At 45.1% G+C, this 16,889-nt stretch overlaps 1 protein-coding gene across 1 annotated transcript in view; it reads left to right on the forward strand.

Moving 5' to 3' along the window:
• Positions 1-687: 687 nt before the first annotated feature.
• The window catches only part of PAPSS1 (3'-phosphoadenosine 5'-phosphosulfate synthase 1), a 155,741-nt gene continuing 139,539 nt past the window's right edge, over positions 688-16,889 (forward strand). The window contains exons 1-2 of the mRNA XM_040329653.1: positions 688-905; positions 16,438-16,552. Of these exons, the coding sequence (XP_040185587.1) occupies positions 846-905; positions 16,438-16,552 (175 nt within the window). The 5' untranslated portion in view covers positions 688-845. The remainder of the gene's footprint in view (positions 906-16,437; positions 16,553-16,889) is intronic.

Here is a 16,889-nt window from a genome sequence, read left to right on the forward strand (position 1 = left end):
AGCGTACTGTCAATGTCGAGAGTGAGCACAATGTAATGTTAGAAAATTGTTTTTAGGGTGAACCTCCGCTTTAATGTTTTCATCAATTAGAGCTTCAGTAGCTCTTCTATTGGATCGGAATACACAGGCATCAATGAGCTTTGGCGGCCCATCACCCTGTTGCTGGTTTCCTGTCCTTGGTGCACTTTTGGTAGATCCTGACCACTGCAGACCCGGAACATTCCACAAGAACTGCGATTTTGGAGTTGCTCTGACCCAGTCATCTAGCCATTACAATTTAGCCTTTGTCAAAGCCCTTCAAATCCCTACGATTGTCCATTTTTTCTGCTTTCAACACTGCAACTTCAGGAACAACATGTTCACTTGCTGCCTAATATATCCCACCCACATGCAGGTGCCATTGTAAGGAGATTATTCTTCACTTTGCCAGTCAGTGGTCATAGTGTAATGGCAGATTGGTGTATTCCCTGAATAGGGTACATAAATCCCCCACTGAGTAGCTCAGACTCCCATATTCAGGCAGTGAATATGAAAACCCCCTCAGTAAGTATGACCGGAGAGACACAGATATCCTCCCCCCCATGAGAAGAGAGCTTCCCATGACCCCCCCAGTCACAGCTCATCACTTCCTGCAGCTGGATGTAACCCGAGCAGCTGAGCTTTACTTCACTTCCGAGCTCCGGCGCATGCGCACTGCCCTCCTCCCCGTCTGCTCCTGCACGGCTGTGCTGTGGGGGCGGCTCTGTGAGGACACTCCCCTTCTCCCCGGGCATCTCCATTCAACTATCCCTCATACATCCAATACAGAGTGCGAGGACGGCGACCGCCTTCCAGGGGGGCCCAGCATGGAGATCTCAGAGAGCAGGAACAAGAAGGTGAAGCTGACGGGGAAGCTGCAGAACTGGGTGAGTGACAACGTCGGGCTGTGTGCTCATAAAGTTCTCCTGAGCAGCAGAGGAGTCTGGGGAGAGGAGAGTGCTGACGTGTGGGTGATACCTGCTAGATGATGTCTGGCAGTGTGCCCAGGGAGGACAGCAGGGGGCAGCATCCTCTATGTACCAATCTGCAATGGGCTCCAGGTGACCAGTGTGTACTCTGCTATGGAAGGTGGAGGTGACATTCCTCTATCACTCCATTCACATAAAGAGCTTTGTGTACCCAGCATTGCACTGCTTCTTACTTCTGTTCCTTCCTCTTTCTCACTTTACACTGATATTGGTTTTGTTTTTTCCAACTAGCAAAAACTGTCATTGCACAGGATGAATATAGGAGGTGTGTTGGCAGGGCCAGTGCTACCACTAGGCAACCGCCTAAGGCGCACTACTGTCTAGGGTGCCCGGCCACTGGTGATCCTTCTGTCTGCACCAAGCAACTAAGTCTCAGCATCAGCAGGCAGCCGCCGCTCACTTCGTACATAGTGTCAGAGGCGCAACGGCGGCGAACGGCTTTGCCTGTGTCCTGACTCCTGAATGAATGGAAGCAAGCAAACATGCATTGATGGGCGCTGGTGAGGCTGCATTTGATGGGCGCTGGTGAGGCTGCATTTGACTGGGGACGCTGGTGAGGCTGCATTTGACGGGGACGCTGGTGAGGCTGCATTTGACGGGGACGCTGGTGAGGCTGCATTTGACGGGGACGCTGGTGAGGCTGCATTTGACGGGGACGCTGGTGAGGCTGCATTTGATGGTGAGGCTGCATTTGATGGTGAGGCTGCATTGACGGGGACGCTGGTGAGTCTGCATTTGATGGGGACGCTGGTGAGTCTGCATTTGACTGGGGACGCTGGTGAGTCTGCATTTGACTGGGGACGCTGGTGAGTCTGCATTTGACTGGGGACGCTGGTGAGGCTGCATTTGACTGGGGACGCTGGTGAGGCTGCATTTGACTGGGGACGCTGGTGAGGCTGCATTTGACTGGGGACGCTGGTGAGGCTGCATTTGACGGGGGCGCTGGTGAGGCTGCATTTGACTGGGGACGCTGGTGAGGCTGCATTTGACTGGGGACGCTGGTGAGGCTGCATTTGATGGGCGCTTCATTAAAAAGGTGGGGTATACAGGGGCAGGGCAAAGGGGGTGGAGTCAGGAGTGGAGCCAAGGGCGAGGCGGCAAAATGAGGTTCCCCCTAGGGTGTTAAAATCCTTTCACCAGCCTTGTGTGTTTGGGCAATGGCGGAGCGGAGAGCAAACATGGAGTGCTGGGCAAATGATGGAGAATGGTGTTGTGGGTGATAGTAGTGTGGAGAGTGAAGGTGTGGAGGCCGAGGTTGAAGAAGTGTGTGTTGGTGGCAAAGAATAGAACGTGTCTATTATTTCAGTGGCAGAGAATACAGCGGCGCGCGTAATTTTCAGTGGTGGAGAATACAGTAGTCGGCATAATTTCAGTGGCAGAGAATAAAGCGGCGTGTATTATTTGAATGGTGGAGAATACACTGGTCGGCATTATTTCAGCGGCAGAGATTAAAGCGGCGTGTATTATTTGAATGGTGGAGAATACACTGGTCGGCATTATTTCAGCGGCGGAGAATAAAGTGGGGGCATTATTTCAGTGGGGGCGATATTTTAGTGGCGGAGAATAAAGTGGGGGCATTATTTTAGTGGCGGAGAATAAAGTGGGGGCATTATTTTAGTGGCGGAGAATAAAGTGGGGGCATTATTTTAGTGGCGGAGAATAAAGTGGGGGCATTATTTTAGTGGCGGAGAATAAAGTGGGGGCATTATTTTAGTGGCGGAGAATAAAGTGGGGGCATTATTTTAGTGGCGGAGAATAAAGTGGCGGCATTATTTTAGTGGCGGAGAATAAAGTGGGGGCATTATTTTAGTGGCGGAGAATAAAGTGGGGGCATTATTTCAGTGGCGGAGAATAAAGCGGCAGCTTCAGCCAGGGCTCGACAAATCCCAGGCGTCAGGTTGCCATGGTGACTAGAAATCGCATCCTGGACGTGCATTAAGTCGTAGTGGAGGAGATTGTAGAATTGTGCGCCGGGCAGGTAGTATTTTTGTAATCTTTAGCCCTGCTGTGGGCAAGCAGCAGGGATTACTTGTCAGATGGAAGCATTTGGGCGTGATCTCGATTCAACCCCCCTGACGATCTCTATTGCAGATTATTTCGTATAACAAGTGGAGGGACTTATCTGCTCACTTTAGCTGTCAAAAGAAAATATGGGCCAGTCTGCCAAGTTCTTAACAGGAAACATTGTAACTAACGCTTCCTTCTTAGATCAAAGGGATAAACTTGTGTGTGTAAAGAAAACATCTGGGCAGTCTGCCAAGTCTGTAACAACATGAAACATTGTAACTTGCTTCCTTCTTACATAAAACTTCTGTGTGTAAATGCAGGAAGTTTAACCACTAAGGCCTCATTCACACTTGGCCGTTCGGGTCCGTTTGTCGGCGGACCTGAACGGCCGATCCATGCATCGCTATGGAGCGTCGGATGTCAGCGGAGACATGTCCGCTGACATCCGACCCGATCCGACCTGCTAAAAACAGACGTATGGGGGCCACGTCCCCATCCGTCCATGCGGATCGGATCAGGTAAGATCTGATGAAAATGGACATGCTGTCCGTTTTCATCAGATCGCTCCATAGGAGGACAGCGGTGCCCGACAAGCCCCTCCCCGCTCAGTGAGCAGAGAGGAGCTTGTCATCCGTCGGCTCAGCGGAGATCTGCGGACAGATCTCCCGCTGAGCTGACGGGAACAGACGGACTCCGTAGCGACAAGTGTGAATGAAGCCTTAAAGTCCAAGGGCCGGATTCAGATACTTTTGGAGTATCTTTAGGCAGGGCGTAACGTATCTAAGATGCGTTACGCCGCCGTAAATTAGGGCGCAAGTTCCGTATTCAGAAAGAACTTGCGCCCTTCGTTATGGCGGCTTAACGTATGTTGTCCAGTGTAAGCCCGCCTAATTCAAATGGGGATGATGTGGGCGTGTTTTTATTTAAATGAATGGTGACCCCACGTATTTGACGTATTTTCCGAACGGCGCATGCGCCGTTCGTGAAAAAATCCCAGTGCGCATGCTCGAAATTCAGCCGCAAATCGTCATTGCTTTAGATGTAAACGTAACTTACGTACAGCCCTATTCGCGAACGACTTACGCAAACGACTTAAAATTTTTAAAACTCGATGCGGGAACGACGTCCATACTTAACATTGGCTACGCCTCATATAGCAGGGGTAACTTTACGCCCGAAAAAGCCTAACGTAAACGATGTAAAAAAATGTAAAAAAATGCGCCGGCCGGACCTACGCTTCTGAATCAGCGTATCTACCTAATTAGCATATTCCTCGCGTAAATATACGGAAGCGCCACCTAGCGGCCAGCGTAAATATGCAGCCTAAGATACGACGGTGTAAGACACTTACGCCGGTCGGATCTTAGGCAAATCTATGCGTAACTGATTCTATGAATCAGTCGCATAGTTACGACCGCGCACACTCAGAGATACGACGGCGTATCCGGAGATACGCCGTCGTATCTCCTTTCTGAATCCGGGCCCAAATCTTTTTCTGACTCTTGTTTCTTAAAGGGTTTGTAAAGGTTCGTTTTTTATTTTCTAAATAGATTCCTTTAAGCTAGTGCATTGTTGGTTCACTTACCTTTTCCTTCCATTTCCCTTCTAATTGTTTTTGTTCTTTGTTTTCTTTGTCTGAATTTCTCACTTCCTGTTCCTCCTCCGTAAGGTGTTCAGTAAGCTGTTCTAAATGACTTTCCACCGCTCGGACGATGGTGGAAAGCTTACAGAGAAGAAACAGGAAGTGATAAATTCAGACAAAGAAAAAAAACATTTAGAAGGGGAATCGAAGGAAAAGGTAAGTGAACCAACAATGCACTAGCTTAAAGGAACCTATTTAGAAAATATAAGACGAACCTTTACAACCCCTTTAAGTTAAAAAAAAAATTTTTGCTAGAAAATGACTTGGAACCCCCGAACATTATATATATATTTACCAGAGACCCTAGGGAATAAAATGGCAATTGCTGCAATATTTTATGTCACACTGTATTTGCCCAGCGGTCTTTCAAATGCAATTTTTTTGGGGAAAAAATACACTTCAACGAATAAAAAAAAATAACGAAACGAAATTGTATGTGATTGGGTATTCTTTGCAAAGTGAAGCTTTAACTCGTTTACTAAGCTCTGGAGAAACTGCACCTGCAAAGTGCACAGTCTGTCTGCCATTAGTAAATCCACCCCTGTGTAACAGGCACATTGCCACTATTGTTTATCTTGGGAGGGTCGCTATGGCAGCAGAAGTTCTGCCTTTTTATCACCTGCAGTGGCTGCATATGGTAGACCTTTAGTATTACTAGGGACCACCCAGGGCATTTCCAGGGATCTTCAGTGGTCAGTCAACAGCACCTTGAGATAGATCTGATGCATTTTCCAATATCATTGTTTTCTGTAAATGGTTAGATTATTGCCATTTACAGTATACATCACACTTCCTTACTGGGCACTTAAACCCCCCTCCAGGCCAACCGGTAATTTTTCTCCTACGTTGATGATGAGATGGCACTGATGGGCACTGATAGGTGGCACTGATGGGCACTGGTACTGTAGGTGGCACTGATGGGCACTGGTAGGTGACACTGATGGGCACTGGTAGGTGACACTGATGAGCACTGGTAGTTTACACTAATGGACGGCACTGGTAGGTGACATTTATAGGTGGCACTGATGGGCACTGGTAGTGGACACTAATGGGTAGCACTGGTAGGTGACATTGATGGGTGGCGCTGGTGGTCACTGGTAGGCAGCACTGTTATTCACTGGCAGGTGGCAGAGATGAGCAGGCGGCTGCTCTCCTTCATCAGGACCGACGTCCCTCTGACAGCCGCTGTCAGCGTGAGGAGAAAAAATAGCCGATTACCGGCTCTGTTTACATCACATGATCAGCTGTCATTGGCTGACAGCTGATCACGTGGTAAGGCGTCGGGATCGACCCCCTACTCCGATCTGTGATCAGCCGAGTCTCATTGACTCGCTGATCACACAGCGTGCCCTGCAGGGGGCGCACAGGCCGATTGAGAACGAGAGGACGTCCTTGGACGCCCTCCCAGCAAATTGGGTCCGCACTGTAGCCGTCATTCGGCTATAGCGAGGATCTGAAGTGGTTAATGTTAAAAAAAAGTCCATTTATTAGGATTCATTCTTTTGAGCGTGTCACACAGACTTGATCATATATATATATTTAACTTTGCTTCCCTTGGTGCTGACAATTGCATTGTATGTGGGTATTACATGTACGGTGACTTTGCATGCCGGGGAGTTATTGCAGAACCAAGCCATGGTCAAAACATGTTTACATATACAATAGGAGTCCTGCTTATTTTTTGTAATTGAATGGCTTGGTTCATTTCATGCAGGCTTTATGTACATGGGTTAACATTTCTGTTTTCAATTGATTATTATTGAAGCGTGTTTCAGAGAACAGAACATAGCAACTCCACATTGGAGAGGTCAGGACAATCCAGTTTACAACAAACAGAGAGATTCCAAGTGTTGCTGATGCCACCTGTTTGCAGTGCGAATCTCAAAGCCATGTGAGAAAGGATCACTTAGCATATCAAAGAGAACAACAAGAATATGTGTGTTAGTGTGCAGCATAAGGGTGGTGTGCTAGCGATTTGCACGTGTACTCTACTTATGTTCTAACTCTTTGTGATTAGGGGATGTTTGATCTTACCCCTTTCAAGACTAGGGTCAAATCTTGGAGCCCAAATCCAATTTTGCAACTTGACATGTGTTCGTATAAACATACATGTCATCATTTACTGCTTCGTGTATCCAGGTGAATTATACTTGTTTTTTTTTTTAGGACAGTTTGGGTTTCATTTTAACCACTTAAGGACCGGACCAATATGCTGCTAAATGACCCAAGGGGTTTTTACAATTCGGCACTGCGTCGCTTTAACAGACGATTGCGCGGTTGTGCGACGTGACTCCCAAACAAAATTGGCGTCCTTTTTTCCCCACAAATAGAGCTTTCTTTTGGTGGTATTTGATCACCTCTGCGGTTTTTATTTTTTGCGCTATAAATAAAAATAGAGCGTCAATTTTGAAAAAAATGCAATATTTTTTGCTATAATAAATATCCCCCAAAAACATATATAAATATTTTTTTTTCCTCAGTTTAGGCTGATACGTATTCTTCTACCTATATTTGGTAAAAAAAAATCGCAATAAGCGCTTATCGATTGGTTTGCGCAAAATTTATAGCGTTTACAAAATAGGTGATAGTTTTATTTTTTTTACTGCTAATGGCGGCGATCAGCGATTTTTTTTTTTTTTTTTTTTTTTTTTTTTTTTTTTTCCGTGACTGCGACATTATGGCGGACACTTCGGACAATTTTGACACATTTTTGGGACCATTGTCATTTTCACAGCAAAAAAATGCTTTTAAATTGCATTGTTTATTGTGAAAATGACATTTGCATTTTGGGAGTTAACCACAGGGGGCGCTGTAGGAGTTAGGGTTCACCTAGTGTGTGTTTACAACTGTAGGGGGGTGTGGCTGTAGGTCTGACGTCATCGATCGAGTCTCCCTATAAAAGGGATCACTCGATCGATGCATTAAGATAAAAAAACCTTCTGCCTTTACAATCATTATAATGGCTATCTATTGATTTAGTTTTATTATGCAAGTAAGTCTGGTCCTAAATAGTTTTTTTTATACATTTTTTTTTTTTTAAACGTAAGCTGTATATTTTATGCCTTTACCATGACCCACCACCAAAAAAGCCTGCAAAATAAGTTCTCCTACTTCTGATGATTGCACCAATACCTCATGTGTGCCTTATTTGTTCTTTGTACCCGTAGCAGGGTCAAGAAACTATAGAATAGGTTTTTTTTTTCCTACCTAAACACACACGCTGTTACTAAATTATTAAACCTTTTTTTTCTCAAAACACACTGACACACTGACCCTAACACTGCCATTAAGGGAGACCCCGCCACTAACACTCAAGCCCTCTTAGGCCCCTTTCACGCTGAGGAGTTTTTCAGTCCCGATTTCAGCCGCCATTTCAGAGACATCTGTGCAGGTTTCTGCACAGATGTCAATGTAAATCGCGGCCCGAAATCGCAAAAAGTAGTACAGGAACTACTTTTTGAAATCGGTGCAGCTCCGCAGATGCGGCGTCGCACCGATTAGGACGTGCCATGGCCGGCAAATGCCGCCAATTTGAGATGCAATTTGACATCTCAAATCGCATCTCAAATCGTACCAGTGTGAACCAGGCCTTCATCTCACCTTTTACTTCCCTGAGCCTAATTTAGATCCAGCTCTGGGCACATCTGCAGCAGCTCTCTGTCCATCGGACATGTCCGCTGGCCCGAAATCCCACGCATGCGTCCAAGTGATTGGACGCATGCGTGGAAGCATTGAACTTCCTGGTGCGCGCACGTCGCAGCGTCATCGTCGACGCCACGTCACGGCGTATTCTGTCCACGGGGAATTTGGTCTGATGGTGTGTACACACTTCAGACCAAATGATCCCAGCGGACATGTCCGATGAAAACGGTCCGCGGACCGTTTTCATCGGACATGTCTGGTCGTCTGTACGAGGCCTCAGAGTTTCAGGTTGGAATTTTGCTTTTGGCTCCCGGCCTGCATGTCACCATTGGGGTAATCTGGGCTCAACACTTTGGTGAGGGTTTAGTGGTGAAGACTTAATGCACCTTAGGGGAGGCCAAATGTCCAATTATTAAAATAGAAGTCCACAATACATGTGACCGATATCTTCACCAATTTCTTCTTGTGGACATTTGTAGACGCGACAGCCAGTCTTGTAGCCAGGTTGTCATAGGAAAGGTTTGTAAACCTACGCAAGTATGACAATAACTGATGAATGGCATTTGAGTGTTGGCAGGTAATTTTAGGGTATGCTGCTGTTTATGCTTTTTAGTGTAATGATGCACCTGTAACAAAACAATGGTGTGGTCTGCCGACAGGTGAGTGTTAAAGAAACTAGTTTTGCCTGTCTGTAGGGTATGCACATAATGAACTCGTATTATGTGTTGTCACAGTGATCATGTGAATACTGTGACTACTACAGGTATCAGTGGCCTTTGAATTCATATGTGGAGTATTGATGTGAGCCCAACCACAGCTAGATGCAGCTCATCTTTTGAAGGGCAGAGCAGGAAAGAGTTGTACACACAACCTTACAGAACAAATGACCTGTGCCAAAACCAATAAAAAGCATTTCCCCTCTACAGCTTGGTTCCTTGATGGATTAACCAAGGTTTTTCACCTTATTATATTGATTGATGCAATGACATTTACATGAATGTAGAGCTGCATTGGAGTTTAAAGCGTATTGCTATAAGGAAACATTGTAGCTGAGAAAGAAGTTGCGCAATTGGAGATAGCAAGGCTTGTAAAACACTATATGAATGGTCAATAAAAAAAGCTTTTACAAACAATGATATCCGTGTAAAATGATAAACGAATGGTTTACATCTGTTTCTTAATCCTGGTACACATTATGAGGTTTTATAACCCAGCTGGTTGAAGAAAAAAAGATAGCGCCAGTCGGAGCTGCTGTCCTAACTATGCAAAGTTAGTACAGCGATATCCCCTGCTGAGCTGTTGTGTTCCGCCAGAATACTTCAGTATGGGAGTGAGGGGGAGAGGAGATGGAGTAGCACAGCAACCTAAGCCACAGGTGAAATGCTGCCTGACAAACAGCGTGTTGGGTGCTCTCCTGCATCCAACTGAGTAATTGTAGTGTTGGGAAGAAATTCTTTATTAAGTAGCAGGAAAAAATATATATTTTCTCACAAACCAAGGTTGATTCTGTAGAAGTAGATGGGTCCCTACCAGGTAACAAATCCAAAATCCTGTGAGGGGAATTTATCAAAACTGGAGCAGATGGAATCCGGAGTAGCTCCTGGCTCCTCCCCCTCGAAAAAGCCGCTTGCCCTGGGGCACCACTGCGTGCTTGCTCACCCCCCCCCCCATGGACTCCCATTGCTGTCTCAGCCAATGAGGGGGGGGGGGAAGAGTCCTGGGACAGCTGAGGCTGTTGTGAACATTGCAGGATTTGGGGGGCTAGAGGGGGGCTGCTGCACATGAATGCATGAAGGTAAAAAACCTTCAGCCTTAACAAATATGTTAAGCTTTGGAAATGAAAGTAAAAGAAGGGAAGAAAGGTAGGAAACTAAAGATAGCTGTGAGTTCCTGGAGCCGTGACATCACCCATATGCCCCCCATGGCCCAGTTGTGTTGTCTGTGCTCTCTCCCCTGCAGCAGCCACTTTCCGACACTGGGAAGCCACAGATGTGCGATAACGTGACCAACTAGAGCAGATTAATTTTTTAATGTGTGTGTTTGTATGTGTGTGTGTATATATATATATATATATATATATATATATATATATATATATATATATATATATATATATATCTATATCTATATCTATAGGTTAGAAAGGATTAGTAGGAGGATGGGGGCATGCTTTTAGGGTTAATACGTGGTTTTATTTTTTTTTCATTTGGCAGTGACAGGATGCATTTAGTTTAGGTTTTTTCCATTTGCCATTACTTTACACTGCAAGGTGAATAATGAACACTAACTAGTGTAACTGCCGACAGACCAGTATTTGAACTTGAAATATTATATGATGTGTTGCTGGCTGAGTTCATACGGAAAAAGTGTCGCAGTTGCAATGTATAACACTACATGAACACTGGGTTTTTGTTTTCTGGTCGTCTTTACAAGGTCTTAGTTTGTCTGCAGTGACTGGAATCGCATCATCTCTACTAAACCTAATTCAGTTTGGAAAAAAAAATACTTTTCAGGAAGTTATTTTAGTCTCGTGTCTACTAGTAAAATGTTTATTTTTTCTCATTTATGTACACTGCTCAAAAAAAGTCAAGGACCACTTTGAAAACACATCAAATCTCAATGGGGGAAAAGATCATGCTGGATATCTATACTGATATGGACTGGGTAATGTGATAGGATTGAAAGGATGGCACATCATTTGATGAAAACGATTAACCTACAGGGGGGTGAATTCAAAGATACTCCCGGATTCCGATAAGCCCCCCCCCCCCCACCCAAGACCCCGACAACCAACAGCCAGGGTTGTCGGGAAGAGGCCCTTATGCTTATCAACATGGGTGACAAGGTGCTTTGGGGTGGGGGGGCTGCAGGGCATGCTGCCTGGTATGGTTCACAGGGGGGGGGGGGGGGCGGGCGCTCGCTCGCTCGTCCCCACCTCTTTCCTGACCGGCCGGCTGAATGCTCGGATAAGGGCCTGGTATGCTTTTGGTGGGGGAACCCATGCCGTTTTTTTATTTAAAATTTGGCATGGTGTTCCCTCTCAAGATCAGCAGTGTACAAGTCGCATGGCAAAGTCGGATCATGCAAGACGGTGTTACGACTTTGATCCGACTTCTTCAATGATATTCATTGGGCTGAAGTAGGATCAAAGTCGGACCAAAGTAGTACAGGGAGCATTTTCAAAGTCGGTCCTACATGTGTCGGACCAGTTAAGACGGCTCCCATAGGGAAGCATTGATTTTCACACGTCATGCGACATGAGCTCCCAGTGTCGGAGCCTTTGTCGGACCAGTGTGAACCCAGCATTAGGGTCAGTTCCATGTAGTTCTGTTTTTTTCTGCACCAATACTGTCAGTTTCTGCACTGGGAACTGATTGGAACTGCACTGGTGTGAACTTGAAACTAGAAAACACTGTGCATGCATTTTTAGTGCAGAAAAAAAGCACACGGAACTAAATGGAACTGCAGCTAGCTGCTGCCATAACAGAGATGGATATCTTTCTTCAAAGTGCCAATGTATATCGTCGTGGGGCGGTCCGGAAGTGGTTAACCTATCACACCGTGTGTTATGTATGGCTTGCTGGCTGCAGAATTAGGGGTGTGATTTATGTTGAAGTGGGCTTATTTACATGTACAAACATAGTGTACCTCCCACATTCATTATAATTTGCAAAGCATGATGGGAAATGTAGTCTGACTACAGTGTAAAGAGAGGATATGATTAAATCCCTGTTCTAAGAGATCCTCCCTGCCAGAAAAGATGATGCATTTTTTGAATCACAGAGCTGACTTCCTGAAAATTCAGACATATGTCCTTAAACTGTAAGAAATTTCACAAATGTAATAACCGTTTGTGTGTATGTGTGTGTGTGTGGGGGGGGGAGGGTTGTACTAATGGGGGATTTTTTTCTGCTTTAATTCTTTTGAGCAGTTTATTTTTTTTCTTTGTACCCACTCCGTTTCTGAGCCTGCCGTTATCAGCTGTGCCCCAAAGCATCAATTTGCTTTATAATATTCTGAAAATATGGTTTTACTATCTACCTTCCCCTGAAAATTCAGGTGTCAGCTCAGGTAGTAAATGAATGACTCCGGCTGTCATCGGATGCCTGGCCTGTATGGGCACAGCACGGTGTTAACTACCGTAATGCCGCGTACACACAGTCGTTTTTTGTGATGAAAAAAAACAACATTTTTAAAAACGTAATTTAAAATGACCATGTGTGGGGGAAAACGTTGTTTTATGTCTTCTGAAAAACGACCAAAAAAAAATTCGAACCGTTTCAATTTTTTATGTCGTTTTTCAAAACATTGTTTTTTGTGTCATAAAAATGATAGTGTGTGGGCTAAAACGACACTGTCCTGGATCAAACCACATCTTAATACATTTTTGTTTTGTTACTGTTCTTTTTTTTTACACTTTTCTTTTCTAGCAAAGAAAAAGATACTGTATATATTTTTTTCCTCCATTCTAGAGGAGACAAAAAAAAGCACAGGGATGGGCTGAACAGTGACTGATCACTGTGATAGCCAATTGGAGGCGATCACGGTAATTGAGAACCAGGCCTCCAGGTTCCTGATCCTTAGCATGAGCCTTAGGGCTCTTTCACACGGAGCGGACCGTTTCCGGGTCCACTCCGTGTGTCCGCCAAAGCTCAGCGGGGATCCCCGCTCAGCTGTCGGCGGATAGGGCGGTCCCCGCACACAGTGCAGGGACCGCCCTGTCTCTGCTCCGCTGTCCCCTATGGGGAACCTGATGCAGACGGACCGTCTGTCCGTCTGCATCAGTTCCGCTCCGCCGAACGGAAGAAAAATAGGGTTTCTTCCGTTCGGAAAAGCGGAACCCGACTGACGCGGACGCTAGCGGATGCTCCATCCGCTAACGGACGCGTCCCCGTAGGGATTCATTACAAGTCCGTTAACGGACTTGTAATGAACGGACAGACGGAGCGGACGTCTGAAAGGGGCCTTAGGGTTCTTGATGAGAGCCCAGTCTCTGTAGTGGAAACATGCTCCCAGCACAAACGCAAGTACGCATATATGCAGCTCTCAAGGAAGAAGTCCCACTTCTGTGAGGTCACATATATGTGTACAGTCAGGGGGGAAAGGTTTAATGATGCATAAAAAAGGGGGGAGAGTTGGGACTTTGAATGAGATGAGTTTTTGGCAGTATGCGATTAACCACTTAAGACCTGGACCTTTAGGCAGCTAAAGGACCTGGCCAGTTTTTGCGATTCTGCACTGCGTCGCTTTAACTGACAATTGCGCGGTCATGCGACGTGGCTCCCAAACAAAATTGGCGTCTTTTTTCCCACATATAGAGCTTTCTTTTGGTGGTATTTGATCACCTCTGCGGTTTTTATTTTTTGCGCTATAAACAAAAATAGAGCGACAATTTTGAAAAAAATGCAATATTTTTAACTTTTTGCTATAATATCCCCCCCCCCCCCCAAAAAAAAAAAAATATATATATAAATCTATACCTATTTTTGGTAAAAAAAATCGCAATAAGCGTTTATCGATTGGTTTGCGCAAAATTTATAGCATTTACAAAATAGGAGATAGTTTTATTGCATTTTTATGATTTTTTTTTTTTTTTACTACTAATGGCGGCGATCAGCGTTTTTTTTTTTTTTTTTTCATGACTGCGACATTATGGCGGACACTTCGGACAATTTTGACACATTTTTGGGACCATTGTCATTTTCACAGCAAAAAATACATTAAAAATGCATTGTTTACTGTGAAAATTACAATTGCAGTTTGGGAGTTAACCACAAGGGGGCGTTGAAGGGGTTAGGTGTGACCTCATTTGTGTTTCTAACTGTAGGGGGTTGTGGCTGTAGGTATGACGTCATTGATTGATCGTGTGTTCCTTTTATAGGGAAACCCAATGACGGCGCCACAGTGAAGAACGGGGAAGCTGTGTTTACACACATCTCTCCCCGTTCTTCAGCTCCGGGGAACGATCGCGGGACTCCAGCAACGATCGGGTCCCGCGGTCACGGAGCTTCGGACCGGGTCGTGGACGCGCGCCCACGACCCACGGCTGGGCACTTAAAGAGGACGTGCTTGTGCCGAGCCGTGCCATTCTGCCGACGTATATGTGCAGGAGGCGGTCCTTAAAGCGGTAGTTCACCCTCCTTCACAGCATTAGACCATTACTTTCGGCATCGTAGCGCGAGCTACGGTATGCCGGTCTTAAATTTTTAATCCCCGTACTCACTGTGCTATCGATGATTGAAGATTCTGACTCCCGCGGGGAATGGGCGTGCCTATGGAGAGAGAGGATGATTGACGGCCGGCTCTGGCACGTCACGCTCCCCGAAGACAGCCGGAGTAGGTCTCGGCTATTCACGGCGCCTGCGCACAGGCTATGCGCAGGCGCCGTGAATAGCCAAGCCTATTTCGGCTATTTCTGGAGAAGCGTGACGTGCCAGGGCCGGCCGTCAATCACCTTCTCTCACCATAGGAACGCCCATTCCCCGGATTCTTCAATCATCGATAGCACAGTGAGTACGGGGATAAAAAATGTAAGACCGGCATACCGTAGCTCGCGCTACAATGCCGAATGTAATGGTCTAATAAAAAAAAACATTTTTTTTTTTTTAACAGGGTGAACCCCCGCTTTAAGTGGTTATATATATATATATATATATATATATATATGTGTGTGTGTTATATATATATATAATATAAATTTTTTTTCCATAATAGCCAGGCTCAAAGTTGCCAACCAAAAAAGCACTAAACCAGATAGATCTGTCTAACTGTATGTAATTAAAAACAGAGGTTTGGTTGCATGTATTTGCAAATACCTGTTTAAACTGCAGGCCAACTGTCAAGGCACTCCATGTATTGCAGTCCTAGCTATGATTTTAAAGCCTCCTAATAAGAAACACAGGCGTGCTAATCAATAGATAGGGGGCAGGTGGTAACCTAAACCCGCCCCCACCTATAGTTGATCTGGCAAAAAAGAGCACTGGAATAACAAAAGAAATACAGGAGTGGAACCAAAACATGCCTACCAAACCAAAATACCACCAGACTAAGTGCGGACCACATGAAATTGGGTCAGCTAGTCAAAAAATTACAAGGCATAAGTTAACTGTTGGTAGTAGATCGGTGGCGGCACTCTATTCCACTCCTGAAATGGCATCTCCATCCCTAAATAGTATTAAAAAGGGGGGATAGGGTTGGTACTTTGAATGAGGCATATGATAGACACTACCACAGGCCTCCATCCCTGTAAATGTATAAAAAAGGGGGTTTAATGATGCTTCCTCCCATTAGAATCCAAAACAAGTATTGGAAAGGTGGACAGGTGCAGCCAGCCACCTGTCGAAATCTATAAAAAAAAGTCTGCGGCTGAACTTTGTACCAAGTGCTACTCACATTTAGGGAACTAGTCTTTCAAGGACGAAGGTCCAGAATGTAGAAGATATGCATTCTGTACCTTCATCCTTGAATGCACAGGGATCTAAACGTAGGAACTGCCCAGTAGAGAGTGCTTAGCCCTGTCAACTCGCAGGGGGAAGCCGAGAGCTGAGCAGTTGCTCTGCTGCCGACATCGTGGGCGACCAGGACAGGTACCGTAAGTGTCCATTTTTTAAGTCTGCAGCTGCAGTATTTGTAGCTGCTGGCTTTAAAAAAAAAAAATAATAATTTCAGATGAACCCCCGCTTTCAATTTGATTGAAATTCTGTTCTATTCACAGTGGAAAATCATTGCTTACGTTTATATGTGTTTAAAAATGTCCTCTAAATGCATATAAACCTAGTTTGGCAGTGCCAGTGTAAAGGAGACTTTAGAGCCTCCAGACAGCGGACACCTTTAGGTTTCTTGCACTTTACAGCAACTTGATGTCAGATTTTCCTTTTAAGAGCATTTCACATTGGATATTCGGATCAATTTCATACTCCTATTACTTCGGTAATGAATATGCGATATGGTTAGCGAGCGAGTTTTTTTTGGATGCTCTTTTCAGAATTTTTTACGTTTTTGTACAATAACATACTGCACTGTGAGGCAAGAGTTTAAAAAATGTGGCTTGCATTTAAAAACACTTTATGGTTTGTTGCTTTTTTTGTTTTTTGTTTAGCAAATCAACCTTCTTACCTGTAATATGTTCTCTTTCTATAGGGGATGCAGCGGGCTACCAATGTTACCTACCAAGCTCACCATGTCAGCAGGAACAAGAGAGGTCAAGTTCTCGGAACAAGAAGTGGCTTTCGCGGATGCACTGTCTGGCTAACTGGTACATGAGATGCATATATGCAAAAAACTATTTTTCTTTAAATCACCAAACGTATTCTCCGTGCATTTGTGTAGCAGGAATGCAGAGAAAAGGGTTGTAGGCTAAAATATACCGTGGCCGGTAGTTTCCAAATTGCTGCAGATGATGGAAGCACAGAAGAAAGTGAGAAAACTAGTTTGATCATTTTAGGCTGTTACTCTAGGTAATACAGCTCAAGTCATACTTTGACAGCCTAACGCAACACTTTGATCATGCTACTCTTAAGCCTCATATACACGACTAGTTTTCCCAGCAGGAAAACTGCCAGGAGAGCATTTGGCTGGGAATCCTGGCCTTG

This window comes from Rana temporaria, chromosome 1, assembly GCF_905171775.1.
Source record: "Rana temporaria chromosome 1, aRanTem1.1, whole genome shotgun sequence".
Classification (NCBI taxonomy): Eukaryota; Metazoa; Chordata; class Amphibia; order Anura; family Ranidae; genus Rana; species Rana temporaria.